Below are 23297 nucleotides of genomic sequence, written 5' to 3'. Positions count from 1 at the left end.
TAGGAAATTGAGGATTAAAGTGACTAACAAGAAGTGGAATGCAGAAGTTATACCAAGGAATCAATTAAATGGTAAAATAACAAGTAAATTGTGTTTAGGAATTTTATCAAACAATTGATGAACGTGTAAATTTTAACGTAAACGATGAAACAAACGTGGTCAATATTGAACTTCGTAGGACCTCTTCACATGCAATTAAAATCCTAAATCACACTTCTACTTCAATACAATGCAGTCCTTGTAAAATTCTCAAATCTTAATTCCTCAAGTAATTCAAACTTAATTTCTATATTAGATCTCAAATTCCTTATTAGATCTATTCTAGAAATTAGATTAAGTGAAGAAGATTACAAGAATTGATGAACCAAAACCCTATTCTTAATTAGAAATCAGATTCATCAACAATTTCACTTCAGATCTGGAATTAAAACATGTTTTTCAACACACAGTAATCCATAGAATCATGGTTGATCAAGCCAAAGAAGAATTGAAGCATAGGAGTAGAATAAAACTGCATTAAGTAGTAGATATGGAAATTCATGTTACATGATTTGAGATCCTACTACAATTCAACCCAGCAGCTAGGCATTTAGCTATTGCAAGCCATAGAAAGAGTGAAAATCCAAGAACAAATGGAGTAGATTAATCCTAGAAGTATCCATTCATGAAGGAGAGAGAAAAAATCACACAAAAATCGTCTTCTCCAACTGAAATATGAAAAAGTGTCAAATAAGCTGTGTTGCCCAATTATAAAAGAGTTTCTTAAACTAAAACTCCCACATCAATTCTCGCTTAAGCGACCTAAATGATATCTCTAAGGTCATTTTCTCACTTAAGGAAGATTGAGAACTCACTTAAGTGAGTCTTGGCTTGAAATTCCTCTATGGAAGCGATCGCTTAAGCAAGCGTTGTGATTCACAACTCCACTTTGCTTCCTTTTCACCTTCATTCCTTCATGCGAAAATCAACCCAAAAATCAATAAAACTGATCTCAATTGTCAATGCAACACAAGTTTTATTTTTGATAAAAAAAATTCTTTATTTATTTACAATTTTGTTTACAATTTAGAAAACTTAAAAGTCTATATTAAAAAAAATTAAGATAATTACTCACAAAATAAAATATGAAAAACAATTATCATACAAGACTCTCGCAAACTTATTCAGACATTCTACTTAGAAAGTGACAAAACAGGTTACTTGATCCATTACAGACCACATGCAAGAAAGTAAAAAGATTTATAAATATTTTATACTTAAAGATTTAAAAGAAAAAAAGGAAGCAATTATAATCCATATGTATGAAAGGTCTTGATTTAATTAAAAAGAGATATTAGAACACTGGTTTGTCATTTATTGGAGTCAAGGTGCAAAATATCCGGATTTGGTTTGGGAACAGATAATCCTTGGTTTCAAACTTAACTCCTGAGTCCTAATCATTTTAGAGTTTTCCACTGAGATAAACACAAATATGAACCTAGTAATTAGAATTCGAATTCGTGAGCCCACTGTGCTAAATTAAACAGCTACGGGGGGGTGGAAGAAAAGAAAAGGCAGAGAGAGAAAGAGATTTATTTAATATACTGTGACTTTGGCCAAGGAAGGAGGGATTTGAATATTATCTATAAATTTTGGAATTGTTCGACCATGTATTGTCTATATAGCCAATATAAAGAATGAATAAAATAGTCACATCTGCTTAGCTTATATTCTGTGGACAGAGAATTTAAGAGAATTTTGTTTTGCTTTTGATATTTATTTTTGTTCTATACTGTCTCCGGTTATTGAGATGTGAAGGGAAAAAAAGTAGCCAACAATATCAGCATATTAGATTTCCAACATGAGTTGTTACTTGTATGTTTCTCTTGTCAGTTGTCAAACCAACAGGAATAAATATGTGCTGGCCATGTTGTCAGTGTAAAAGCTCAAAACTCATAACTATCAAAGCAACAAGCTCATAAATATCAATAAGCTCAGATAAGAAGAAACTAATTCTGAATGTTATGATCACCTTCACCATTGATGTCTATTAAAAATATTAATTTGCCAGCATGCTTCATACATTTGACTGCTACTTTAATTTATCATTCTTAGAAGTGGAGGATAGTGGAAGAAATTTATGAGAGCACTAAACAAGAGCAAATAGAAGATGTTATAATTGCCAAGAGATTGGTGAATTTGCACGTTGCTTCCATGAATTCAGCATCAATGATTAGTATATTAAACATAACTGACAAGTCACGCTCCAATGAGCAAACCAACAAATTTAATTTTGAAGGAATTGGAACACAGGAACTTTATAAAAGCCGTTCTTCCCAGCAGTGTTTGGCATAGAAACAGCCCAAATCCTTAACAGGTATCTTAAAACAATTCCATAGGTATTGCCCTCTTCACAATGGCATCGAAATCATCACTCTCAATCAGATTCTTGTGCTTACTCTTGTTAGCACTAGCAAATGGTTCTAATGCTGGCAAAATTGCAATCTACTGGGGCCAGAATGGCAACGAGGGCACGCTGGCCGAGGCTTGTGCCACGGGGAACTATGATTATGTGATCATAGCCTTTTTGCCAACCTTTGGCAATGGCCAAACTCCTATGATTAACCTTGCTGGTCATTGTGATCCATACAGTAATGGTTGCACTGGATTAAGCTCTGACATCAAATCTTGTCAAGCCAAAGGCATCAAAGTATTGCTCTCTCTAGGAGGAGGTGCTGGAAGCTACTCAATTGCATCAACTCAAGATGCAAGCCAAGTAGCCACTTACCTTTGGAACAACTTCTTGGGGGGACAGTCATCGTCTCGCCCTCTTGGCCCCGCCGTTCTTGATGGTATTGATTTTGACATTGAAGGTGGATCAAACCAACACTGGGGTGATCTTGCCAAGTTCCTTAAAGGGTATGGAAAGCAAGTGTACATTACTGCAGCACCTCAGTGCCCATTTCCTGATGCTTGGATCGGAAATGCTCTCACAACAGGCCTTTTTGACTTTGTTTGGGTCCAATTCTACAACAACCCTCCTTGCCAATACAATTCTGGGGCAATTAGTAACCTTGAAGATGCATGGAAGCAATGGATCACAAGTATCCCTGCCAACAAGATATTCTTGGGGTTACCAGCTTCTCCACTGGCAGCAGGAAGTGGTTTCATTCCTCCTGCTGATGTTACATCCAAGGTGCTTCCAGCCATTAAGGGTTCTTCTAAATATGGAGGTGTTATGCTGTGGTCAAGGTATTATGATGTTCAGAGTGGTTACAGCTCTTCTATTAAGAAATATGTTTGAAATCAAATCCAATAATTCCTGTTACTCACTTATGTATTATATATGTATGGATGTCAATGAGATATTGACATCAGTATGAAACTTTGTATACTATTATGTCTTATAAAATATATAGATTTTCTAATATTTGTTTGTCATGGACTTCTAACCTTGCTCTATCATCTTCAGATAATCAGATGCAAACAAGCATTCCTGTTTGTTACCGAGAATGTTAACTAGTATCTAGGCATTAACAATAAATCAACATGAAGACAAAACTTTTGAATCAGAAACAAATGTTTTTTATTAAAAAGTGTCAGTTGTTAGTGGGAAATTCAAACCCGTAACGTGACCTCTCTCCCTTTTCCCTCTCCCTTCATCACTAGAGCAACCTTGTATCTCCTTGAATCAGTAAAGTGAAGCAAAGTTATACTAAGCATATATGCAGAAAGTGTAGTGTTAAAACTGGTGGTTAATAGCCTCGAGGAGTTAGTCAAGCAAAATAGAGTTTCCAATTTGACATGTGGTAACTTCAAGCCTTCACTTGTCTCTTTGAAATGAGGTAAGTGTAAGTATCTTTGTAAGCATTTTTTTATTTTAGAAACTTTTCCTCTACCTTAGACTGGGGATCTTTTACCTCTAATTTTCCAGTAACAAACAAAAAATGGTGGTTAACAAAAGGTACTCGTGTCGGTGGGATTTCTATCCAATCAGCATAAGTCATAATAGCAAATCTGAAAATAAAAATCATGTATTCATACAGCAAAATAATCACTGCTTTGATCAATAGAGAAGAATACGAAATTACGTACATATGTCCTGCTTAAGTAACAAACTGAAATGTTGTTTGGTTAACACATGACAAAGAAGATGGGCATAAAAAGTAAGAATTATGTTTAAAATATGAGAAGTAAAACAGTCTGCAACTGCAATTACAGACAACGTAAGACCTTTTTTACTAACAAAGAATGCATATGGAAAATCCAATTGTAATTACATCGGCTGTATTTTTCTATAATTTCTCACAATGTCAAAGATCTCACAACAAAATTATAATTGCAACAACTACAATCACAATTTAAAACCTTATTTCCCTTGTGTATTTGGTTGAAATACACAGCGAAAACCAATTTTCATTGTGTCATGGTGTGTTGAAAGTTAGAAATATTTTCCTCACGATACGTGTTTCAGAAAAAATGAGGGTCTTAGTAGCCATTTGAAGGATGCCAATAGCAATACCCTTTACCAACCAATCAAGCGTTGGTGTTGCTGGGTTTGGGTCCAATCTCTGTGGTGTCCATTGTCACCTCCAAACTCGATCTACTGCACAAGACTAGAGCCATTTAAAATACATATATAGGCAAGACTGCCAATTGCATAATAAATACAGAAAGGAAAGTAAATAAAATTAGAGAGATTTGATTCTGACCCAAAATAATAATCAAATCAGATCAAATCGAAATAATCTGATCTTGATCCTAATTATTCAATGTTCTAGAAAATTAATTTCAAAAATAAACATCCAGCTGTCTAATTAATGTTTAATATAGACCCCCCTCAAGTTGGTGCATAGATGTCCAACATGTCCAACTTGCTTACAAGAAACTCAAAGTTGGGCCTAAACAATCCTTTTGTAAGAATGTCAACAACTTGCTCTGAAGAAGGAATAAAAGGCATGCAAATTAGGCCGGCGTCCACCTTCTCCTTTATGAAATGTTTATCAATTTCAACATGCTTGGTTCGATCATGTTGAACAGGGTTCTGGGAGATACTGATTGCAGCCTTGTTATCACAATACAATTTTATTAGAAGAATCATAGGAAGCTGCAATTCTTCTAGAATTCTTTTAAGTCATAAAATCTCATAAACACCTTGGGTCATTGCCCTATACTCAGCCTCGACACTACTCCTGGCCACAACATCTTGTTTTTTGCTCCTCCAAGTAACCAAGTTTCCCCAAACAAATGTGCAGTAACCGGATGTTGATTTCTGATCAGAAATAGATCCTGTTGCCCAGTCTGCATCTGTGAATACTTCAATAGCTTGTTGTCCAGTTTTTTTGAAAAATAATCCTCTGCCTGGAGTACTTTTAAGGTACCTTAAAATTCGCTGGACAACCTCCAAATGTTCTTCGTGTGGTGATTGCATGAATTGGCTCACTAAACTAACCGCAAAGGCTATATTTGGACGAGTATGGGATAGATAAATTAACCTCCCCACTAATCTCTGATATCGGGTTGTGTCTACATGGTTTCTTTTGCCTTTACTCCGAAGTTTTTGGTTGGGGTCTATTGGAGTATTTGCTGGCCTACAACCGTTCATCCCAGTTTCTTTCAGTAGGTCCAAAATATACTTCTATTGAGACACCACAATCCCCTTTTTTGATCTTGCAACCTCCATTCCTAAAAAATATTTTAGGGATCCAAGGTCTTTAATCTCAAATTCACCCACAAGAGATGCCTTCAAATTATTTATTTCTCTATAATCATCCCCGGTAATTACAATATCATCCACATAGACAATTAATACAACCATCTTTCCTTCAGAAGAGTGTTTCACAAACATGGTGTGATCACTTTGACACTGAGAATATCCCAGCTTCTTAATAAACTGGGCAAATCTCTCAAACCATGCTCTAGATGACTGTTTCAAGCCATAGAGAGACTTTTGAAGCTTGCAAATCTTTTGACTGAACTGAGATTCAAAATCAGAAGGTGAATCCATGTAGACTTCCTCCTCTAAGTCCCCATTTAAAAAGGCATTCTTTACGTCAAGTTGTTGTAATGACCAATCTAAATTTGTAGCCAATGATAAGAGGACTCTAATGGTGTTAAGTTTTGCAACAGGAGCAAAAGTTTCTAAGTAATCAATACCATAGGTTTGGGTGAAGCCTTTGGCAACTAGCCTAACCTTGTACGTCTCAACAGACCCATATGTGTTATACTTGATAGTAAACATCCATTTGCATCCCACAGTTGTTTTTCCTCTTGGTAGGTCCACCATTTTCCAAGTCTGATTTTTTTCTAGAGCTCTCATCTCCTCCAAGACAACTTCCTTCCACTTAGGAACCCTTAGAGCTTCATGTATATCTTTTGGTATTTCTATTTTTGTCAGTTCACAAGTAAAAGCTCTAAAGGTAGGAGACAATTTTTCATAAGATATAAAATTAGAAATAGGATGTTTTGTACATGACCTTACACCTTTTCTAACAACAATAGGAAGGTCAGAATTGTCAAAAATAGGTTCAACAAGGTCAGGAACAGTAAGAACAAATTCGGATTCCACAGTATTTTGAATGGGTTGAAAAAAACTAGAAGGATTCTTACCTGATGGATCCTCGGATGACTGGCAGTTTCGAGAATCATTTGGTTATATTCTTTGAGGTCTTTTTTTCCTTAAGTAAACACGGTCAAAGGGTTGAATACCTTTGTTACCAACTCTAATTGTCTCATTTTCAACTTCTGGTTTTGACAATACAGTTTCTAAAATATCATTTTCATGGCTGTCTTGATTTGACTGGTTTGATTCACCCAAATTTTTTGCTTTTCCAATGTCTGCCACTTCTAAATTTTCCAAAAAAATCCAAACTTTCTGAGAAATCTAAATTTTGTGTTTGAAAATATTGAACATCTTCCTCTTGTCTCCCCCCCCCCTGAAGACGATCACTAAAAAAAGGAGTTTTTTCAAAAAAGGCAACATCCATAGTAAAAAAGGTTTTCTTGGAAGTGAGATCAAAACATTTGTATCCCTTTTGGTTGGGAGCATAGCCAACAAAAACACATTTTTTTGCTCTAGGCTCAAGTTTCCCTTGGTTTGGTTCATGAATATGTACAAAAACAGTGCACCCAAATATTTTAAGAGGTAGAGTACACGAGAGCCTGTTATTTGGAAAAGCACTTGTGAAAACATCTAATGGAGTTCTGAAATTCAAGATTTTGCTAGGCATTCTATTTATCAAATATGTTCTAGTGAGAATTGCTTCACCCCAAAGATATTTTGGTGCCTTATTTTGAAACAATAATGCCCTAGCTACTTCAAGAAGGTGTCTATTTTTCCGTTCAGCCACTCTATTTTTGTTGTGGAGTGTCAACACAAGAGCTTTGATGAATTATGCCATTTTCAAGAAAGAACTTGCTTAAGTGCTTGTTAAAATATTCCCTTCCATTGTCACTACGGAAAACTTTTATTTTCACTTGAAATTGTGTTTGTATCATTTGAAAAAAAGTTTTGAATATGCTTTTAACCTCATATTTTGTTTTCATCAAGTAAACCCATGTTATATGAGTATGATCATCTATGGAGGTTATAAAACATCTTTTTCCATTTGGTGTAGGGTCTCGACAAGGTCGCCAAACGTCACTATGAATTAAGGAGAATGGACTAGATTGTTTATAATCCTTAGGGGAATAAGAGGAACGATGATGTTTTGCAAATTGACAAATTTCACAAGAAAATAAATTTGGATTTTTATTTTTAAAGAGGTCAGGAAATAAATGCTTCAAATACAAAAAAATTGGGGTGACCTAGCCGATAATGCTATAGCATTATTTCTTCATCTTTATGAATCAGAATTGAATTGAGACAATTTTTCTGGAGTTTCTCCTTACGACCAGACTCATCTTCAAAGAGATAGGGACCATCAACCTCTTTAGAACTACCAATCATCCTCCCCGAACTCAACTCCTGAAATTTACATGTAAAGTAATCAAAAATAGCCAAACAATTTAAGTCATGTGTTAATTTACTTATATACAACAAATTACATGATAAATTTGGAACATGAAGGACATTGTGAAGGGTTAAAGTTTTAGATACAAGAATAGAACCAACACCGGCTATAGTAAAAAAGGTACCATAAGCTATTTTGACCTTTTTGTAACCTGCACAAGGACTATATGTGGAAAACAATTTTAAACAGTTTGTCATATGGTCAGAGGCTCCAGAATCGATGATCCATGGAGCTTTGGAATCAGGTTTGGAACTAAGGAGAGTAGTAGAGAAAGAGATACCTTTTTGAGCCAAAGAAGAGGATGGAGTCACTGACATTTTTGTGGTAAAGAGTTTATACAGGTGCTCTAGTTGTTCCTTAGTGAATGAAGATGACTCAGAGTTGCCTTTCTGCTCCACATTTTCAGCATTTGAGGTTTGGAAAGCCCGACCCTCTCCAGTTGGTTTCTTTTTTGAGTTGGGTGGTTTTCCATGGAGTTTTCAGCAGGTTTCCTTAGTGTGCCATGGTCTTCTATAATGATTACACCAATGTCGTTTCTTTTTTTCTCCTTCTGGTTCGTGTCCCCTTGCAACCAAGGCTGAACTTTCAGCTTCTTGCATCCTTGTACCATTAGAGTTTCGCAACATGATTTTCCTCCTGGATTCCTCCCTCCTAACTTTAGAGAACACTTCTCGCATTGACAGCAGTGGTTTTCTACCCAAAATTCTACCACACACCTCATCCAGTTCTTGATTTAAGCCTGCTAAAAACATGCAAACTCTATCATTCTTTTCTCTCTTCTTGAACCTAGTTGCATCATTGGGATTTTCCCAATCATTCTCATAGCACTGGTCCAGCTCCTGCCAGAGAGTAACCATGAGATTGTAAAAGGTTGTGATATCCTTGTCTCTTTGTTTGGATTGCCACAGTTGAGTCTTAAGTTCATAAATCTGAGAAGAGTTTTCTAGATCAGAATAGCAATCGCGGACGACCTCCCACACATCTTTTGCAGTTGGGAGGAATAAGTATGGTTTCCCAATGGAAGAGTCCATTGAGTTAATCAGCCATGCGATGATTAGTGAATTTTCAGACTTTCATCTTGGGAGAAAGGGGTCGGTCACTCCTGGTTGAGAGGTGTCTCCCATCAGGTAGCCCAACTTTCCCTTGCCATCAAGGGCCAGTTTCACGGATTGAGCCCATTCAACATAATTTTTACCATTCAGCTTTTGAATCACAAGCTGTAAATTGGTACCCATGGACAGAGAATCAGATATAATGGTATCAGAGCTAGATGTAATTGAACAGCTGTATATCTATATTAAGAATTAATTAGACAGCTGGATGTTTATTTTTGGAATTAATTTTCTAGAAGATTGAATAATTAGGATCAAGATCAGATTATTCCGATTTGATCTGATTTGATTATTATTTTGGGTCAGAATCAAATCTCTCTTATTTGATCTGATCCCTTTTTATTTACTTTCCTTTTTGCATTTATTATGTAATTGGCAACCTTGCCTATATATGTAAATCTTTTGTTCTTGAATAATATACAAGAATTATTCTTCCTCTCTTATTGTTTTTCTCCTCAGCAGTCCCTAAAATCACATGGTATCAGAGCTTCGGCTCTGATCTTGTGCTATCCCGCCATGGAAAAAAACGCTGCGATCAAAGAAAATTCCTCCACCACTTCTACGAATTCTGGTGGTAATGAAATTGTATCATCCCCTATCATATCTGATTCTCTATCCATGGGTACCAATTTACAGCTTGTGATTCAAAAGTTGAATGGTAAAAATTATGTTGAATGGGCTCAATCCGTGAAACTGACCCTTGATGGCAAAGGAAAGTTGGGCTACCTGACAGGAGACACCTCTCAACCAGGAGTGATCGACCCCTCTCTCCTAAGATGGAAGTCAGAAAATTCACTAATCATCGCATGGTTGATCAACTCAATGGACTCTTCCCTTGGGAAGCCATATTTATTCCTCCCAATTGCGAAAGATGTGTGGGAGGCCGTCCGCGATTGCTATTCTGATCTAGAAAACTTTTTTCAGATTTATGAACTTAAGACTCGGATGTGGCAGTCCAAACAAGGAGACAAGGATATCACAACCTTTTACAATCTCATGGTTACTCTCTGGCAGGAGCTGGACCAGTTATAAATTATTAGATAGTTTAAGACCGTCACATCATTATTATTTGGATTAATAATCACGTGACACATATAATCAAAATCAAAGAGATATTCACTAACAAAGGGTTAATCTTATTATTCTTAATTGGTTTTTCTATTTTGTGTAACATTGCAAAGGTTAAGTCATTAAACATCCACTCACAATCAATTCTGAGTTATGATGCCTCAATACCACAAAAATGAAAAAGTATTGGTTTCGTACTGTGTCGGGCACCGATACACACTACTTGAAAAAGTGTTTCTACGACGGTCAAATAAGGGATACAACGATGTTTTTCGACCATCGTAGAATGTGACGTCGTCGAAGCTTAAAAATTTCAACGACGGATTCCAAAACATCGTCTTTGAAAGTGAACAACTTTCAAAGACGGTGCTTACATCAACAATGTCTTTGAAAGTAGGCATTCTAAGACGTTGCTAACGGAAGCACCGTCTTTGAATGCCTACTTTCAAAGACGTTGCTGAGGTAAACATCGTCTTTGAAAGTATGCATTCTAAGACGACGCTTACCTCAACAACGTCTTTGAAGGTAGGCATTCTAAGACGCTGCTGATGTAAGCACCGTCCTTAAATTAAATATTATTTTTAATTATTTTTATTTTTTATGGTTGATATCTCATCAGAAAAAATATAAATAATTAAAAATAATATATATTAGCATGATTGTAATTAATATTAATGGTAAAATTTATTTAATAAATAAATATTTAAATGATAGATTAAATAAAAATAAGAGGTTTATGTATTATTTATATTTAATCTATCATTTAAATATTCATTATTAAATTAAATTTTAATATTAATTACAATAGATTAGGAAAATAAATTTTACTATTAATTACAACAGATTAAGAAAATTGAATTCTAAAATAAATTTTAATAAAAATTACAATAGATTAAGATAATTTTAATTAAAGACAAAATGCATGTCAATTAGTTTTCCAACCTAAGAATTTTGGTATCTCAAGCCACGAGCTGCTCCAACTGCAATCTTTTGCCTAGCAGACCATTCAAGTACATTTATGTTTTTGTCATGAAAATTCAAATAATCCCTTAAATATTCTTTTATATTTTTTTTCTATATAAATCAATGGATTTTCGTACACTATTAGTGTAAAGATTAACCAATACAAAAATAATAGGTTTGACTTTTAAGATAGTTATTATTAACGTTAATAAACTTATCATACATGACAATCTATGATAGGATGATAGTATAAAAAATCTTTACATTGTTAGTGTATTCTAAATAAATTCTAAATGAATTTGGCAAATGAACAAATATGGAAAAAGTGCATTGATGACACTAGTACTTCGTGAAAATATGAACTCTTACATGACATGGGTACTGATATGTTAATGCAGCTCCTAAGGCCATTTTACACAGAAAAACTAATTTGGACAGCTAGCACAAGGGTTCACACTTGACTCTTAACCTTGTGCAGCAAACTAACTAAACCCCAACCGCATTTTGACATTAAAATACAACTTGGCAGACCCTATATCAGCAAATTAGGCAGTACCAAACTTGACTTTTGAGCAATAGACAGGATAATGCATATATCTTCCAAACTTGACTTTTAGGTTCACACTTGCCTCTTAACCTTGTGCAGCAAACTAAGTAAACCCCAACCACATTTTGACAATAAAACACAACTTGGCAGACCCTATATCAACAAATTATGCAATACCAAACTTGACTTTTGAGCAATAGACAGGATAATGCATATATCTTCCAAACTTGACTTTTAGGTTCACACTTGCCTCTTAACCTTGTGCAGCAAACTAAGTAAACCCCAACCACATTTTGACATTAAAACACAACTTGGCAGACCCGATATCAGCAAATTATGCAGTACCAATGAATTTAGATGTAACATATATAGAAAACAAAGATAGTGGCTAAAAAAGAAGCAGCTTAGGTTCTTTCTAGCCAAGCGAAACAACACAGATGTCAAATTCCAAATTTTTAGATTTAGCAAATACAAGTTTCAATGTTGATCGATTGGTTAAAAAAACTAACTATTAGCGAGTGGCAGTCAAGGTAAAGAAACAATTACCTTATTCCCTAATGCTTCCAATTGATTCTCATATTCTTGGGCCTTCTGTGTCAATTCTACTTTAGCATCTTTAGCGTCTTCTTCCAACTATGAACATTGCATTAATGATGAAATTTCCAATTTTTTGTCCTCCTGTTCTTTCATGAATTTAATAGATTCCTCTTCATCTGTCGTTTTTACTTCCTCGTTGATCTTTTCAGCCTGTATTGAAGGGCCAAATATTTCATAATACGTATAACATGAAACTAATTTCTCAAAGAATAAAACTTAAATGTATCTAGTGCTATTTTCCAATTAGAATTAGAGCTTTATGTCAAGTATCTGAGCGATAGAAGTTTTAGCATAAATTACCAAGGTGAAATTATATTATGATTAACTAAAACCTCTTGGTCTTGTCCTTCCCCTCATAGTGTACCAATATACTGCTGTTTGTGCAAAGTAAGAAACCTTTACCTCATTTCTTAATTCTTCCAATTGGTGCTCATATTCTCGGACCTTTCGTGTCAATGCTGCTTTAAAACTGTTAGCTTCTTCTTCCATCTGTGAGAATTGTACTTCATATGTTCTTTTGGTTGTTTCCAGTTCTACCTTCAAAGCTGAAATTTCCAAATTTTTGTCCTCCTGCTCTTTTATCAACCTAACAACTTCATTCTCATCTACATTATTTACTTTCTCTTTGATCTTCTCACCCTGTATTGAATGGACAGAGAGTCCAAAACCCAAATAGCATGAACACAATTCAATTAAAAGTGTATCAATATGTTGTTTATTGCGCAAATCAAGAAACCATTACCTTTATTAAATCATATTGTTTCCAATTAAAAATAATTTTTTTCTAAATTACTCTTCAATCAAATTTGATATTAAGCGCAACTCTTTATTAAATGAAGGTATCTATATATAAAAGAGAAGGAAATTGAAAATACTGAAACACCCATGGTTGAGAGGTTGACAGCTGTCCAGAATTTTGGTTTTTTGGTCAAAATACCCATAGCTGAGAGCTTGACACCTGTCCAAGTTTTTTGTTTCTTGGTCATTTATGCCCTTCTAGGTTGGGTTTTGGTCTTTTAGGCTTTTCATTTCCCACTCCCTTGGTTGCTCCACGTGTCCTCTTTTCTAACCTTTTCATTTTCCACTCCCTTGGTTGTTCCACGTATTGTTGCAAGTGTCTCCTTTTCCAATCTTCATCCCAAGTCTTTTCAGTTTTCTTTTTATTTTTCCATTTCTCTTTCTCCCGTGGCAAAAGGCTCCTTTCTCTTTCTCTCTCACTCACTTTCTTTCTCTGTACAACTTGGAAGCTTTCTCTCTCTCAAAACAAAGCTCCTCGAGAGGGGTTTTGACGAAAATGCAATTGAGGTTTCAGCTTCAGGGGAGAAGCTCTGTAACGAAGGGAAAACAAGGGAGGGTTAAGGAGACAGAGGGTGTTTTGAATGGAGCAGTTTATTCTCACTGCCATGGCTTCTTCTCAGTTCAGAAGACTATCAGGTTTCACTGCTTTGCAATTTTCTTCACGAGTGTCCTTTTATAGCATTAACATCTCAATGTTATATTTTTTCTTTCTGATTTTTCAATTTTGTTTTTGGTTCCTTTTTATTTTGTCGGGCTATCGACGAAGAAGCATCCAACAAGCATGTTTTTTCCTCTTTTGCTGTTATGCATGTTTGTTTCATTACTATTTGTTTTTATTTGCAAGGTTCTAATTTTGTTTGTTGTTATGCATGTTTGCTTCTTAATAATAGTTATTTTTTTTTTTACTGATTTTTCAACTCTGTTTTTGGTTCCTTTTTTATTTTCCCAAGCTAATTTTTTTGTCATCTTCCCCATATGGGTTGTAAGTTATGTGTTTGATGAAATGCCTAAATGAAGTTTTAGTTTTTAATCTTAAAATTTTTTCCCTCTCTTTTTATTTTATTTTTGTGGTTGAGTCACGAGATTCTTCTCCTGTTAAAGTTGTTCACGCACTTTATAACAATATATATGAGTGTGATTTTCAATTTCTTGAATATGAAATCTAATTACATGCATGTTTTCTGTATAGGCTCTTCAAACTATTGGAGATTCTCTGTAACTTCAATCCAAGCAAGGTGTGAACTCCATCTTTTTCTTTAATGATACCATATATAATTAGTTTAGTTTTCATTAAAAATAATATATGTCAAAATAATATATGTCTATTGAAATTTTGTTTTATCCCAAAGTTCATTATCTCAATCCTAAAATTCTGATTATTTTTGGGAATTGGTAACAGTTGACGCTGTCCAATAGATCAAAGATTTCTATAAGATCTCCAGAATCAAGAGACAAGAAGATTCATTCATGCAAAACAAATCCAAAAAGAAACACAAACAAGATACATAGAGAGTGTGAGTGGAGATGAAGAGGGCAAGAGAGTTGCTTAACAATATATATGATTTGATATTATTTTGTTGTTTGTGAAGGATTTAATTTTATTTGTTTTTGCCCTTGACTTGAATGGGGTTCTAATGTATTGCTTTCTTTTTGTTATCTATTTGTGTGTGAGAGTAGATGGTTCAGGGTCGTGCTACTCTTAGAAAGCAATGAGTAATCCCTTTGCAGCGTGCTCACCAAGTGTTTGAGAATATCACGCAGCGAAAGATTCCCAAAACCCAAATTCACGCAGTGTGCCTTGCATGCCCATCAAGGCTGATTTGAAGGTTTATTTTAGTACTGAATCTTATTTAAGCAAATGGACAAAGATTGAATTAAATTATACTCATAAGATTTTAATGAATTAATTACATCAATATATTTCACTTCAAAAATTTACATAAATTATTAATGAAGTTACTAAATTTTATAGTTGAATACATGTTGTATTATTGGTTGGAAGCACAAGAACAAAATTGTCAGTTGTGTACTTTCTTTTGGTTGATTGAAAATCGTACTCTAAACTTTGTTCCTGTGGCATTTGTTTTTGCCATGGTGTGCAGTGGCCGAAAGAGGCATGGATTCTGGGTCAAGATGTTTCTTCCGGGTTCACTCCTAGCATGTATATTATTTATTTCCCTCACTTCTGGCTTCCGCTGTGTGCTCTGCTTCACACTACTGCCTCTCATCCACTCCCTATCGCTGCAATTTGTAACTTTTCTAACTGTATTGTAATTTTGTTCTTAGGATTCTCGCTAAATGTTATTGTCTCCTATACACTGCATTTGTTATTAGTTGATAATTTACTCAATTCTTTGTGAGATTGACATGATTGGTATTGATATTATTTATATTCTTTAATTATTTTAATCTATTATTCAGCAGGAAGAAGCCCAGGTTTTTTGTTCAACAGGAAGAAGCACAGGTTTTTTTCTTGCTCTCTCTTAGTTTGTGTTTTTTTTTTATTTTCTTTAATTATTATTATTATTATTATTATTATGTAGTTGGGTGTCCTTTTTTATATATCTCTGTTTATAAAGCTGGGATTCAATAAGAATGAATCGTGAAGATTAATTTTGTACATATATCTCTGTTTATAATTATATTAATTATAATTAAATATATAGATATCAACTTATGTATTTATTATTCATAAAAAACTATAATGGTCATATAAAAAATCTAAAATTTTCATTCACTGAAAACAAAATAGGAGAAGATCATATAGTTTTATTCGTTCAAAATAATGATATGGTGCCATTTATCTATGCAGCCCAGCATCTTGGTTTTCCATTCTTCAGTGCATACATAAACTCAATTGGAACAAGTTACAGGCATGGAGCAAACTTAATTTGCTGCAGGATCATCAACCATTAGGCGCCAAAAAAGGACAGTCTTTGAGGGTGGCACTCCTTTCACTTTTGAAATACAGGTTGCACAGTTCAACCAGTTTAAGGCACGCATCGGAAAGTTCTTCAGGCAAGGTTCTTCCAAGATATCTATATACACATGACATAATATATTTAACTTAGCCTCTATTTCGATGATGAAGTGATTTTACATTTCTTCTATATCATCAAATATGTTAGTTTGTTAGAATATTAGTTTTTATTAGAGATTGAACTTATAACCTTTTTTCTTTTTCTTCTCCTTTCAATTCACCTTATATTTCTATCGTGAAGTAATTTTATGTTATAAAATGCTACTTAAATGTGTGTTGGTGATATGCATGCAGAAGGGAGAAACTCCTTCAGATAACACTTTCATAGGCTAGAGGACTTTGTCAAGGCTATCTACATATTTGATATTGGGCAAAATGATATTGTTGCTGTTATTAACAGAGTGGGCCAGGAAGATTCTCATGCAGTCATCTCAGACATTGTGGATTATTTTGAAAACCAACTCCAAGTAAAAACTCCACACCAGTTTTTGGGTCTGCCACAGGGAGCATGGTTTCAAGATGGTGGGTTCGAGATTGCTGTGTTAGATTTGGGTCTACAAACTAGCAAAAACTCCACACCTGTAGATTTAAATACTAAGTTTAGATTTGGTGTTCTACCTACCATACTTAATGAATTATGATTAAATTGAAAACCCATGTTTTAGTAAATTAGATGTATAAAATAGGATATGTCAAGTAGATTTTCTTTTTCGCGTGGAGTTTGGAAATTTTTATATAAAAAAGAATAATGGGTTAGTCACCTTTTTCTTTTTCAGTTAATTAATAATATTTCTATTTTAGTTATAATGTTTCTATGTTTACATGATATATTTTTTACTTTCTGTGTATTTTAGTTATTTCTCTTTATATTTATAGATGAAAATAAATTATACTCTGAATTTCTTATTTATTATAATTAAAAATACTCTACCAATTTTAATGTTGAGATTCACACGGGACACAAATCACATTGGTAGTGCAATGAAAATTAGAAATTTTCCTTACTTACTCTTTTTGTATTTAATTAATTAATTAATTTATTTTATTATTATTATTATTATTATTATTATTATTATTATTATTATTATTATTATTATTATGTGTTGTTGATTTAACTTTAGCAAATGTGTTTATTTTTTATCTTATTAACTTTTCAACTTATTATATATCCTTTTTGATGTTTTGTTTTTTAAATCACCTTTTTCTTCTTCAATTAATTAATAATGTTTCTATTTTTATCTTGCTGTTTCCTTCCTGCATTTTTTATTTACATAATATATTTCTGATTTTTTGTGTATTTTAGTTATTTTTCTTTATATTTATGGGTGAAAACAAATTATACTCTGAATTTCTTATTTATTGTAATTGAAAATACTCTACCAACTTTAATGCTGAGATTCACACCGGAGACAAATCACGTCCGTAGTGCAATGAAAATTAGAAATTTTCCTTACTTTCTCCTTTTGTATTTAATTAATTTATTTATTTATTTTGTTGTTGTTGTTGTTGTTGTTGTTGTTGTTGTTGTTGTTATTATTATTATTATTATTATTATTATTATTATTATGTGTTGTTGATTTAACTTTAGCAAGTGTGTTTATTTTTTATCTTATTAACTTTTCAACTTATTATATATCCTTCTTGATGTTTTATTTTTTAAATCATCTTTTTCTTTTTCAGTTAATTAATAATGTTTCTGTTTTTATCTTACTAATTGCTTCTTGCATTTTTATTTAGATCATATATTTTTTATTTTCTGTGTATTTTAGTTATTTCTCTTTATATTTATGGGTGAAAACAAATTATACTCTGAATTTCTTATTTATTGTGATTGAAAATACTCTACCAACCTTAATGCTGAGATTCACACAGGAGACAAATCGCGTCGGTAGTGTAATGAAAATTAGAAATTTTTCTTACTTTCTCTTTTTGTATTTAATTAATTAATTTATTTTGTTGTTGTTGTTGTTGTTGTTATTATTATTATTATTATTATTATTATTATTATTATTATTATTATTATTATTATTATTATTATGTTGTTGATTTAACTTTAGCAAGTGTGTTTATTTTTTATCTTATTAGCTTTTTAACTTATTATATATCCTTTATGATTTTTATTTTTTAAATCACCTTTTTCTTTTCAGTTAATTAATAATGTTTCTATTTTTATCTTGTTGATTGCTTCCTGCATTTTTATTTACATAATATTTTTTGTGTATTTTAGATATTTTTCTTTATATTTATAGGTGAAAACAAATTATACTCTTAATTTCTTATTTATTGTAATTGAAAATACTCTATCAACTTTAATGCCGAGATTCACACGGGAGACAAATCACGTTGGTAGTGCAATGAAAATTAGAAATTTTCCTTACTTTCTCTTTTTGTATTTAATTAATTAATTAATTAATTTTGTTGTTGTTGTTGTTATTATTATTATTATTATTATTATTATTATTATTATTATTATTATTATTATGTGTTGTTAATTTAACTTTAGCAAGTGTGTTTATTTTTTATCTTATTAACTTTTCAACTTATTATATATCCTTTTTTATGTTTTATTTTTTAAATCACCTTTTTCTTTTTCAGTTAATTAATAATATTTCTATTTTTATCTTGTTGATTGCTTTCTGCATTTTTATTTACATAATATATTTCTAATTTTCTGTGTATTTTAATTATTTCTCTTTATATTTATGAGTGAATTAAATTAAATTTTATTTTGGATCAGAATTAAATACTATTATTTATAAAGATAACAAAATTATTTAACATCACAACAAATTATTTGTATACACTGAAACATTTTTTTAAACAAAGACTAAAACAGTTTTTTTATGAGTCTAAATTATCTTTTATAATCAAAATATTATTTTCATATGCTCACTAAACATTTTTACAAAATTATTTTTAAAATTTAGTTCCTCTTCACAATTAAATACATCTAAAATAATTTCTTTCCAGAAAAACAAAATATTTCTAATTTATTTCTCATGTTTCTTTTATATAATTTAAATCAACTCTAAAATATTTTCAACACAATCAAGTCTTCATGCAAATTATCTTTATCTTATATACAAAGAGCATCTTAACAAATAGTATTTATATCACTTATAGTCAAAATATACAAACAGCACCCTGACAAATATTATTTTTTCACTTACAGTCTAATGATACAAACAGCATCCTGACAGATAATACTTATAGCACGAACACTCTATTTCATCAACATTATAATTATATATCTATTTAATATTCAATTATGCTCCTGTGATTGCAATTTTATTAACCAAGTGACCCGTGCGTACGCAAGGTTACAGACTAGTTTTAGATATAATATCATTAAATAAGATAAAAATAGTTAAAATTTTATTTATATTTAAAAAAAATTGAATTTTTTATTATAAAAAAACTAAAGAAATTAATAAGATAAAAATAGTTAAATTTTTACTTATATTTAAAAAAATTTGAATTTTTTTCTTATGAGAGAGAAAAAATTTCACCTACTCCAAGAGCAGCTCTCTTCATTTTTATGAGAGAGAAAAAATTTCACCTATTTGAAATACTGAGATTGAGTGAGAGAAGTGAGCACCGATTGTATTTCTACTACTTATAATAATAAATTAAGCAACTAGCACTAACAATTGTCCGTATATTTCCTTTTTGAATTTTTCAGCAAAATAAAATGTTATTATGACAAAATATATTACTTCAGTGGCATCTTTCTTGATTGCAAACTGTGGCTCCATGTTAATTAGAAGGCCTGCAAACTGAACAAAGAGAGCTTTAGGTAAGAAAACAATTATATATATATATATATATATATGCAAAGAGATATTTAAGTAGAGACCTTAATTATAATTCTTCACCAAGGGGTGTAGGTGCAGAATAATTCACCAAAAAAAGGGTTGTGCAGAAATATTGAATAAGATAATTGACTAGCTAGCTCTGCCTGTTTCACAATTTATAAACAACCCTGCCAAAGTCTTTCTCATCAGAGTCATCAGACTCATACTGCTGAACTTTTAACCATTTAAGAATAAGACTTGTACTAAATCTATTCTACACACTTGACGAACAAGAGACACTGCAAGGATTATGAAGCATACCTCCTTTTCATGTGGTTTGACTGATTGTTGGGCTTTGTTCGTCCGCAAGTCCCAAATGATCAATTTGCAGTCATCTTCACTAGACCCAAACATATTCTCATCCTTCAAATTCCATGGCACATCTTCAACCACATTCTCATGACCCTGGCAATACAATCAAAAGACCAATTCAATCACCAAAATGCGAGGCAAGCTAAAAAAAAGACCAACACAGCACACCAAGCATAAACTATTACAAAAAAGGCAATGAAGGAACTTTGCTCATAATTAGTTGAGCAGCATAGGCAAATTGATCCAAACACACGCACACGCACAATAAAACTAGTGTGTACCTTACTGTTGGACCAAACATTCTTGTTGGTCAACAAGAAACTCCAGTCTCACATTACCCAATATACATATGCATGCTTCAGTCTCACATTACAAAAATATTTTTAAAAAATGGTAAAAGACGGTTATTTGAACAATTTAAAGATACTTGTACAGAGTGCCCAAAAATTCTCTGCTGTCCTAGGAACTATACTGGCAAAAAGCTGCACAATTCAAAAGAGTTCATTCATACCAAACCTATGATGCTCAGGAAAACTTCAAATATCCTTTCAGACACAAAACTAAACAACCAAATTCCTAATTTTCAGATAGAAAACTTCAAATATCCTCTCAGTGAGTCCAGATACTGAAATTTCTTATCTTTGTTATTGATAACAGCCAAGCACCAATGAATCTCTTTATGGATAGGTACAAATATCTGGGATCAAACAATGTAAAAGATCAGCATAAAAACCAATTTGATAATTTGATTGGTTATAAGAAAAGCAAAACTTGATAATTTTTTCAACATAATTACTTTATCACATTCATGTAGGCCATATCCCTATTTGTTTTGGCTGGTCCATCTCCTCACAGATTTGAAATCATACCCATTCTTGCCACTTATTAACTGGTACGAAGAATTCACAATTAAAAGCATCAATGACAGATTAATATCACTGAATTGCAGAGAAAATATAGATAAAACACCTATAACACCATAGAATAAAATCCATGAAAATATCATAAATAAATAAATAAAAACACATAACATCACAGATGAAAATCCACTAAAAACAACAGCAAAAATAAATTGAAAATAGCATAAAAAACAATAGAATCATAGACTAAAATCCAAGAAAATATCACAAGTCTCGAAGAACTTGTTTTGGGTTGTCCTGTATGTGAATAACAATTGGGAACATCTTTATAGGTTTAATAAAAATAATCATAGAACATGTAAATAAACAAAGAACTAAATTCTGAAATTCTAATAAACAAAGAACTAAATTCTGAAATTCTAAAAAAAAGAGAACTAAATTCCCTCATATTTTTTTACTATATATGTCCACTGTTCTAACTGACTAAATGTTGAGTGTTGATACAGTAGCCAATTTATTCAGGCTATTCTAACTAATTGTTGATATTTGGTCAAGTATCAAACAGGGGATGTCATTCATAGTTTTAAGTGAAAATTATGATAGCAACACAACAGACTCACAAAAGTTGGATCAGTCCAAGAAAATTCCTACCATTTATAGTCATTTATAGAAAATGACTATAAATGCTGAATTGAAGATATCGCAGCTACAATAGCACCAGGAAGATATCGCAGCCTGCATTGAAACAGATAAAAGAAACATCATTGAAATTTTAATTAAAATATGGAATCCTATTATTCATGTGTTAATCTAACTAGAAGACATTTTTATAGCCACAATTTTTTGTTTTTGATTTGAAGTTCCCAAAATCTGCCAATGCAACTCAGCTCACAAGTTGGATAATCATTTGTTAAATCTAGCATAGACCAAACACACAACTAAAAAAAACAAAAAATGCACAAGAAAGAATGAAAGAAAAACAATTTAGTTTCACCTTCTTAGCCAAATTACTAAGAGGAAATTTAGGCAGTAAAATTAACAATGAATCATGCTGGTAACTAAAGTTTCCATACATCAGATTTTACTTGTTAACTGGAACTGCTTATCCCATGAGAATTTCCATTTAAAGATGCTACCTGGTAATAATGCCTTCCGTCAATATTTTATATGGCAATCTACTTTGAAAACCAGCAAAAAAAAAAAACAAAGAATCTATACATGTCACTTAAATCTTCCCCGTTCAAAGCAAATTCACCCAACTTCTAACACGGCACGCGTAGAGAATTGCGAAATTAACAAACCTATCCACCACTTGTGACCTCGCTCAGGAACAAAGAACTCCTAAAACTAGAATCAAGCAACACAAATACACTTCCAAGTCCCAACAACTTCACAAAACACGGTTTTATACTTTTTATTTTCCAAAAAAACGGTCGTCAAGGTCGTGTTTGTTTGCATGACAACAAAGAATTTAAGGGAAGCTGACAGCAAAGAATTTAAGGGAAGCTCAAGAAGTTGAAGCCGAAGCCCTAGTAGTAGGTTAAAGCCCTAGGTAGGGTTAACCCTTAGGCCAAAACCCACATTGACAACTCTACATAAAAAGGGCCAAATATCTGAGAAATAGCAACACCCAAGCAAATGTATCAGCCGAGCAACACACGAATAAAACCCAAATCATTGTTAGTAGCTATCAATAGTGATTACATATAAATACCTGGGTACAGCTAGCGATCTGAGCTTCGGTCACTCGAGATATGGTGGGAGCTACAGAGATGGCACGACGGCTGGAGTTGGGGTCAACACAGGAGTGGAGATGGCATCGGCGGAGCTTCCGTCAACACGACAGTGATTAGCGAATGAAGGAGGGATTAGGAGATGAAAAGGCGCGTATGGGCTGCAAGTCATTTTTTAATTTTAATTAAACCAATTAAAGAGGGTGTTCCTAAAATCACGTCCTTGTCTCTCAACGTTTCAAAGACGGTGCATATCCGCACGTCTTAAATCCTTTTAAATAAAATAATTTATTTTATAAAATATCATCGTGAAAAACCCTTTTTTTAGTAGTTCCAATACGTATCTAAGAAGTATTTAATTTTTTATTTTTATTTTTAAGGGAAAAAAAGGTAGAACACAGTTGCAATACGACTCAAGATGGTTACACATAACTCTGATATAGCTCAAGTTGTTTCAGATATTCTGATATACTTTTGATTTT

General features: G+C 32.6%; 2 protein-coding genes and 2 long non-coding RNA genes across 9 annotated transcripts; 2 read left to right on the top strand and 2 right to left on the bottom strand.

Moving 5' to 3' along the window:
• The first annotated feature begins 2241 nt into the window (after positions 1-2241).
• Positions 2242-3407, top strand: LOC114395725 (hevamine-A-like). Its single transcript, XM_028357563.1, has one exon. It carries the CDS (start codon positions 2396-2398, stop codon positions 3281-3283), a length of 888 nt encoding a protein of 295 aa, XP_028213364.1. The 5' UTR covers positions 2242-2395; the 3' UTR covers positions 3284-3407.
• A 4303-nt stretch (positions 3408-7710) lies between these two features.
• LOC114395724 lies at positions 7711-8884 on the bottom strand. The gene is made up of 2 exons (XR_003663091.1): positions 8272-8884; positions 7711-7945 (listed from the first exon to the last, which is right to left on the bottom strand). It is a non-coding gene; the product is annotated as an uncharacterized LOC114395724 (long non-coding RNA).
• A 5321-nt stretch (positions 8885-14205) lies between these two features.
• Positions 14206-16767, top strand: LOC114394534. 2 transcript variants are annotated; one of them, XM_028356143.1, is made up of 7 exons: positions 14206-14311; positions 14476-14590; positions 14754-14902; positions 15179-15326; positions 15498-15540; positions 15889-16094; positions 16351-16767. In XM_028356143.1, the coding sequence occupies exons 3-7, from the start codon at positions 14879-14881 to the stop codon at positions 16371-16373; spliced, it is 444 nt and encodes a 147-aa protein (XP_028211944.1). In that variant the 5' UTR covers positions 14206-14311; positions 14476-14590; positions 14754-14878; the 3' UTR covers positions 16374-16767. The 2 variants fall into 2 exon arrangements, with proteins under 2 accessions (XP_028211944.1, XP_028211945.1); XM_028356144.1 differs by lacking the exon at positions 14476-14590 and having other exon boundaries at positions 14221-14311.
• A 2866-nt stretch (positions 16768-19633) lies between these two features.
• On the bottom strand, positions 19634-23044 carry LOC114395802. 5 transcript variants are annotated; one of them, XR_003663108.1, is made up of 6 exons: positions 22797-23044; positions 21703-21817; positions 21019-21111; positions 20172-20919; positions 19913-20038; positions 19634-19832 (listed from the first exon to the last, which is right to left on the bottom strand). It is a non-coding gene; the product is annotated as an uncharacterized LOC114395802 (long non-coding RNA). The 5 variants fall into 5 exon arrangements; XR_003663110.1 differs by lacking the exon at positions 19913-20038 and having other exon boundaries at positions 20172-20315; positions 20734-20919; XR_003663106.1 differs by lacking the exon at positions 19913-20038.
• Positions 23045-23297: the final 253 nt, after the last annotated feature.

This window comes from Glycine soja, chromosome 18, assembly GCF_004193775.1.
Source record: "Glycine soja cultivar W05 chromosome 18, ASM419377v2, whole genome shotgun sequence".
Classification (NCBI taxonomy): domain Eukaryota; kingdom Viridiplantae; phylum Streptophyta; class Magnoliopsida; order Fabales; family Fabaceae; genus Glycine; species Glycine soja.
Note: the sequence above shows the minus strand (reverse complement) of the source record. Positions and strands in the feature narration are given on the sequence as shown.

Excerpts from the sequence above, each read along its gene's own strand:
- LOC114395725 (XM_028357563.1), top strand. The coding sequence starts at position 2,396 with ATGGCATCGAAATCATCACTCTCAATCAGATTCTTGTGCTTACTCTTG.
- LOC114394534 (XM_028356143.1), top strand. The coding sequence starts at position 14,879 with ATGCCCATCAAGGCTGATTTGAAG. Across the intron at positions 14,903-15,178 it reads CCATCAAGGCTGATTTGAAG|TGGCCGAAAGAGGCATGGAT; the intron begins GTTTATTTTAGT and ends CATGGTGTGCAG. Across the intron at positions 16,095-16,350 it reads CGCATCGGAAAGTTCTTCAG|AAGGGAGAAACTCCTTCAGA; the intron begins GCAAGGTTCTTC and ends ATATGCATGCAG.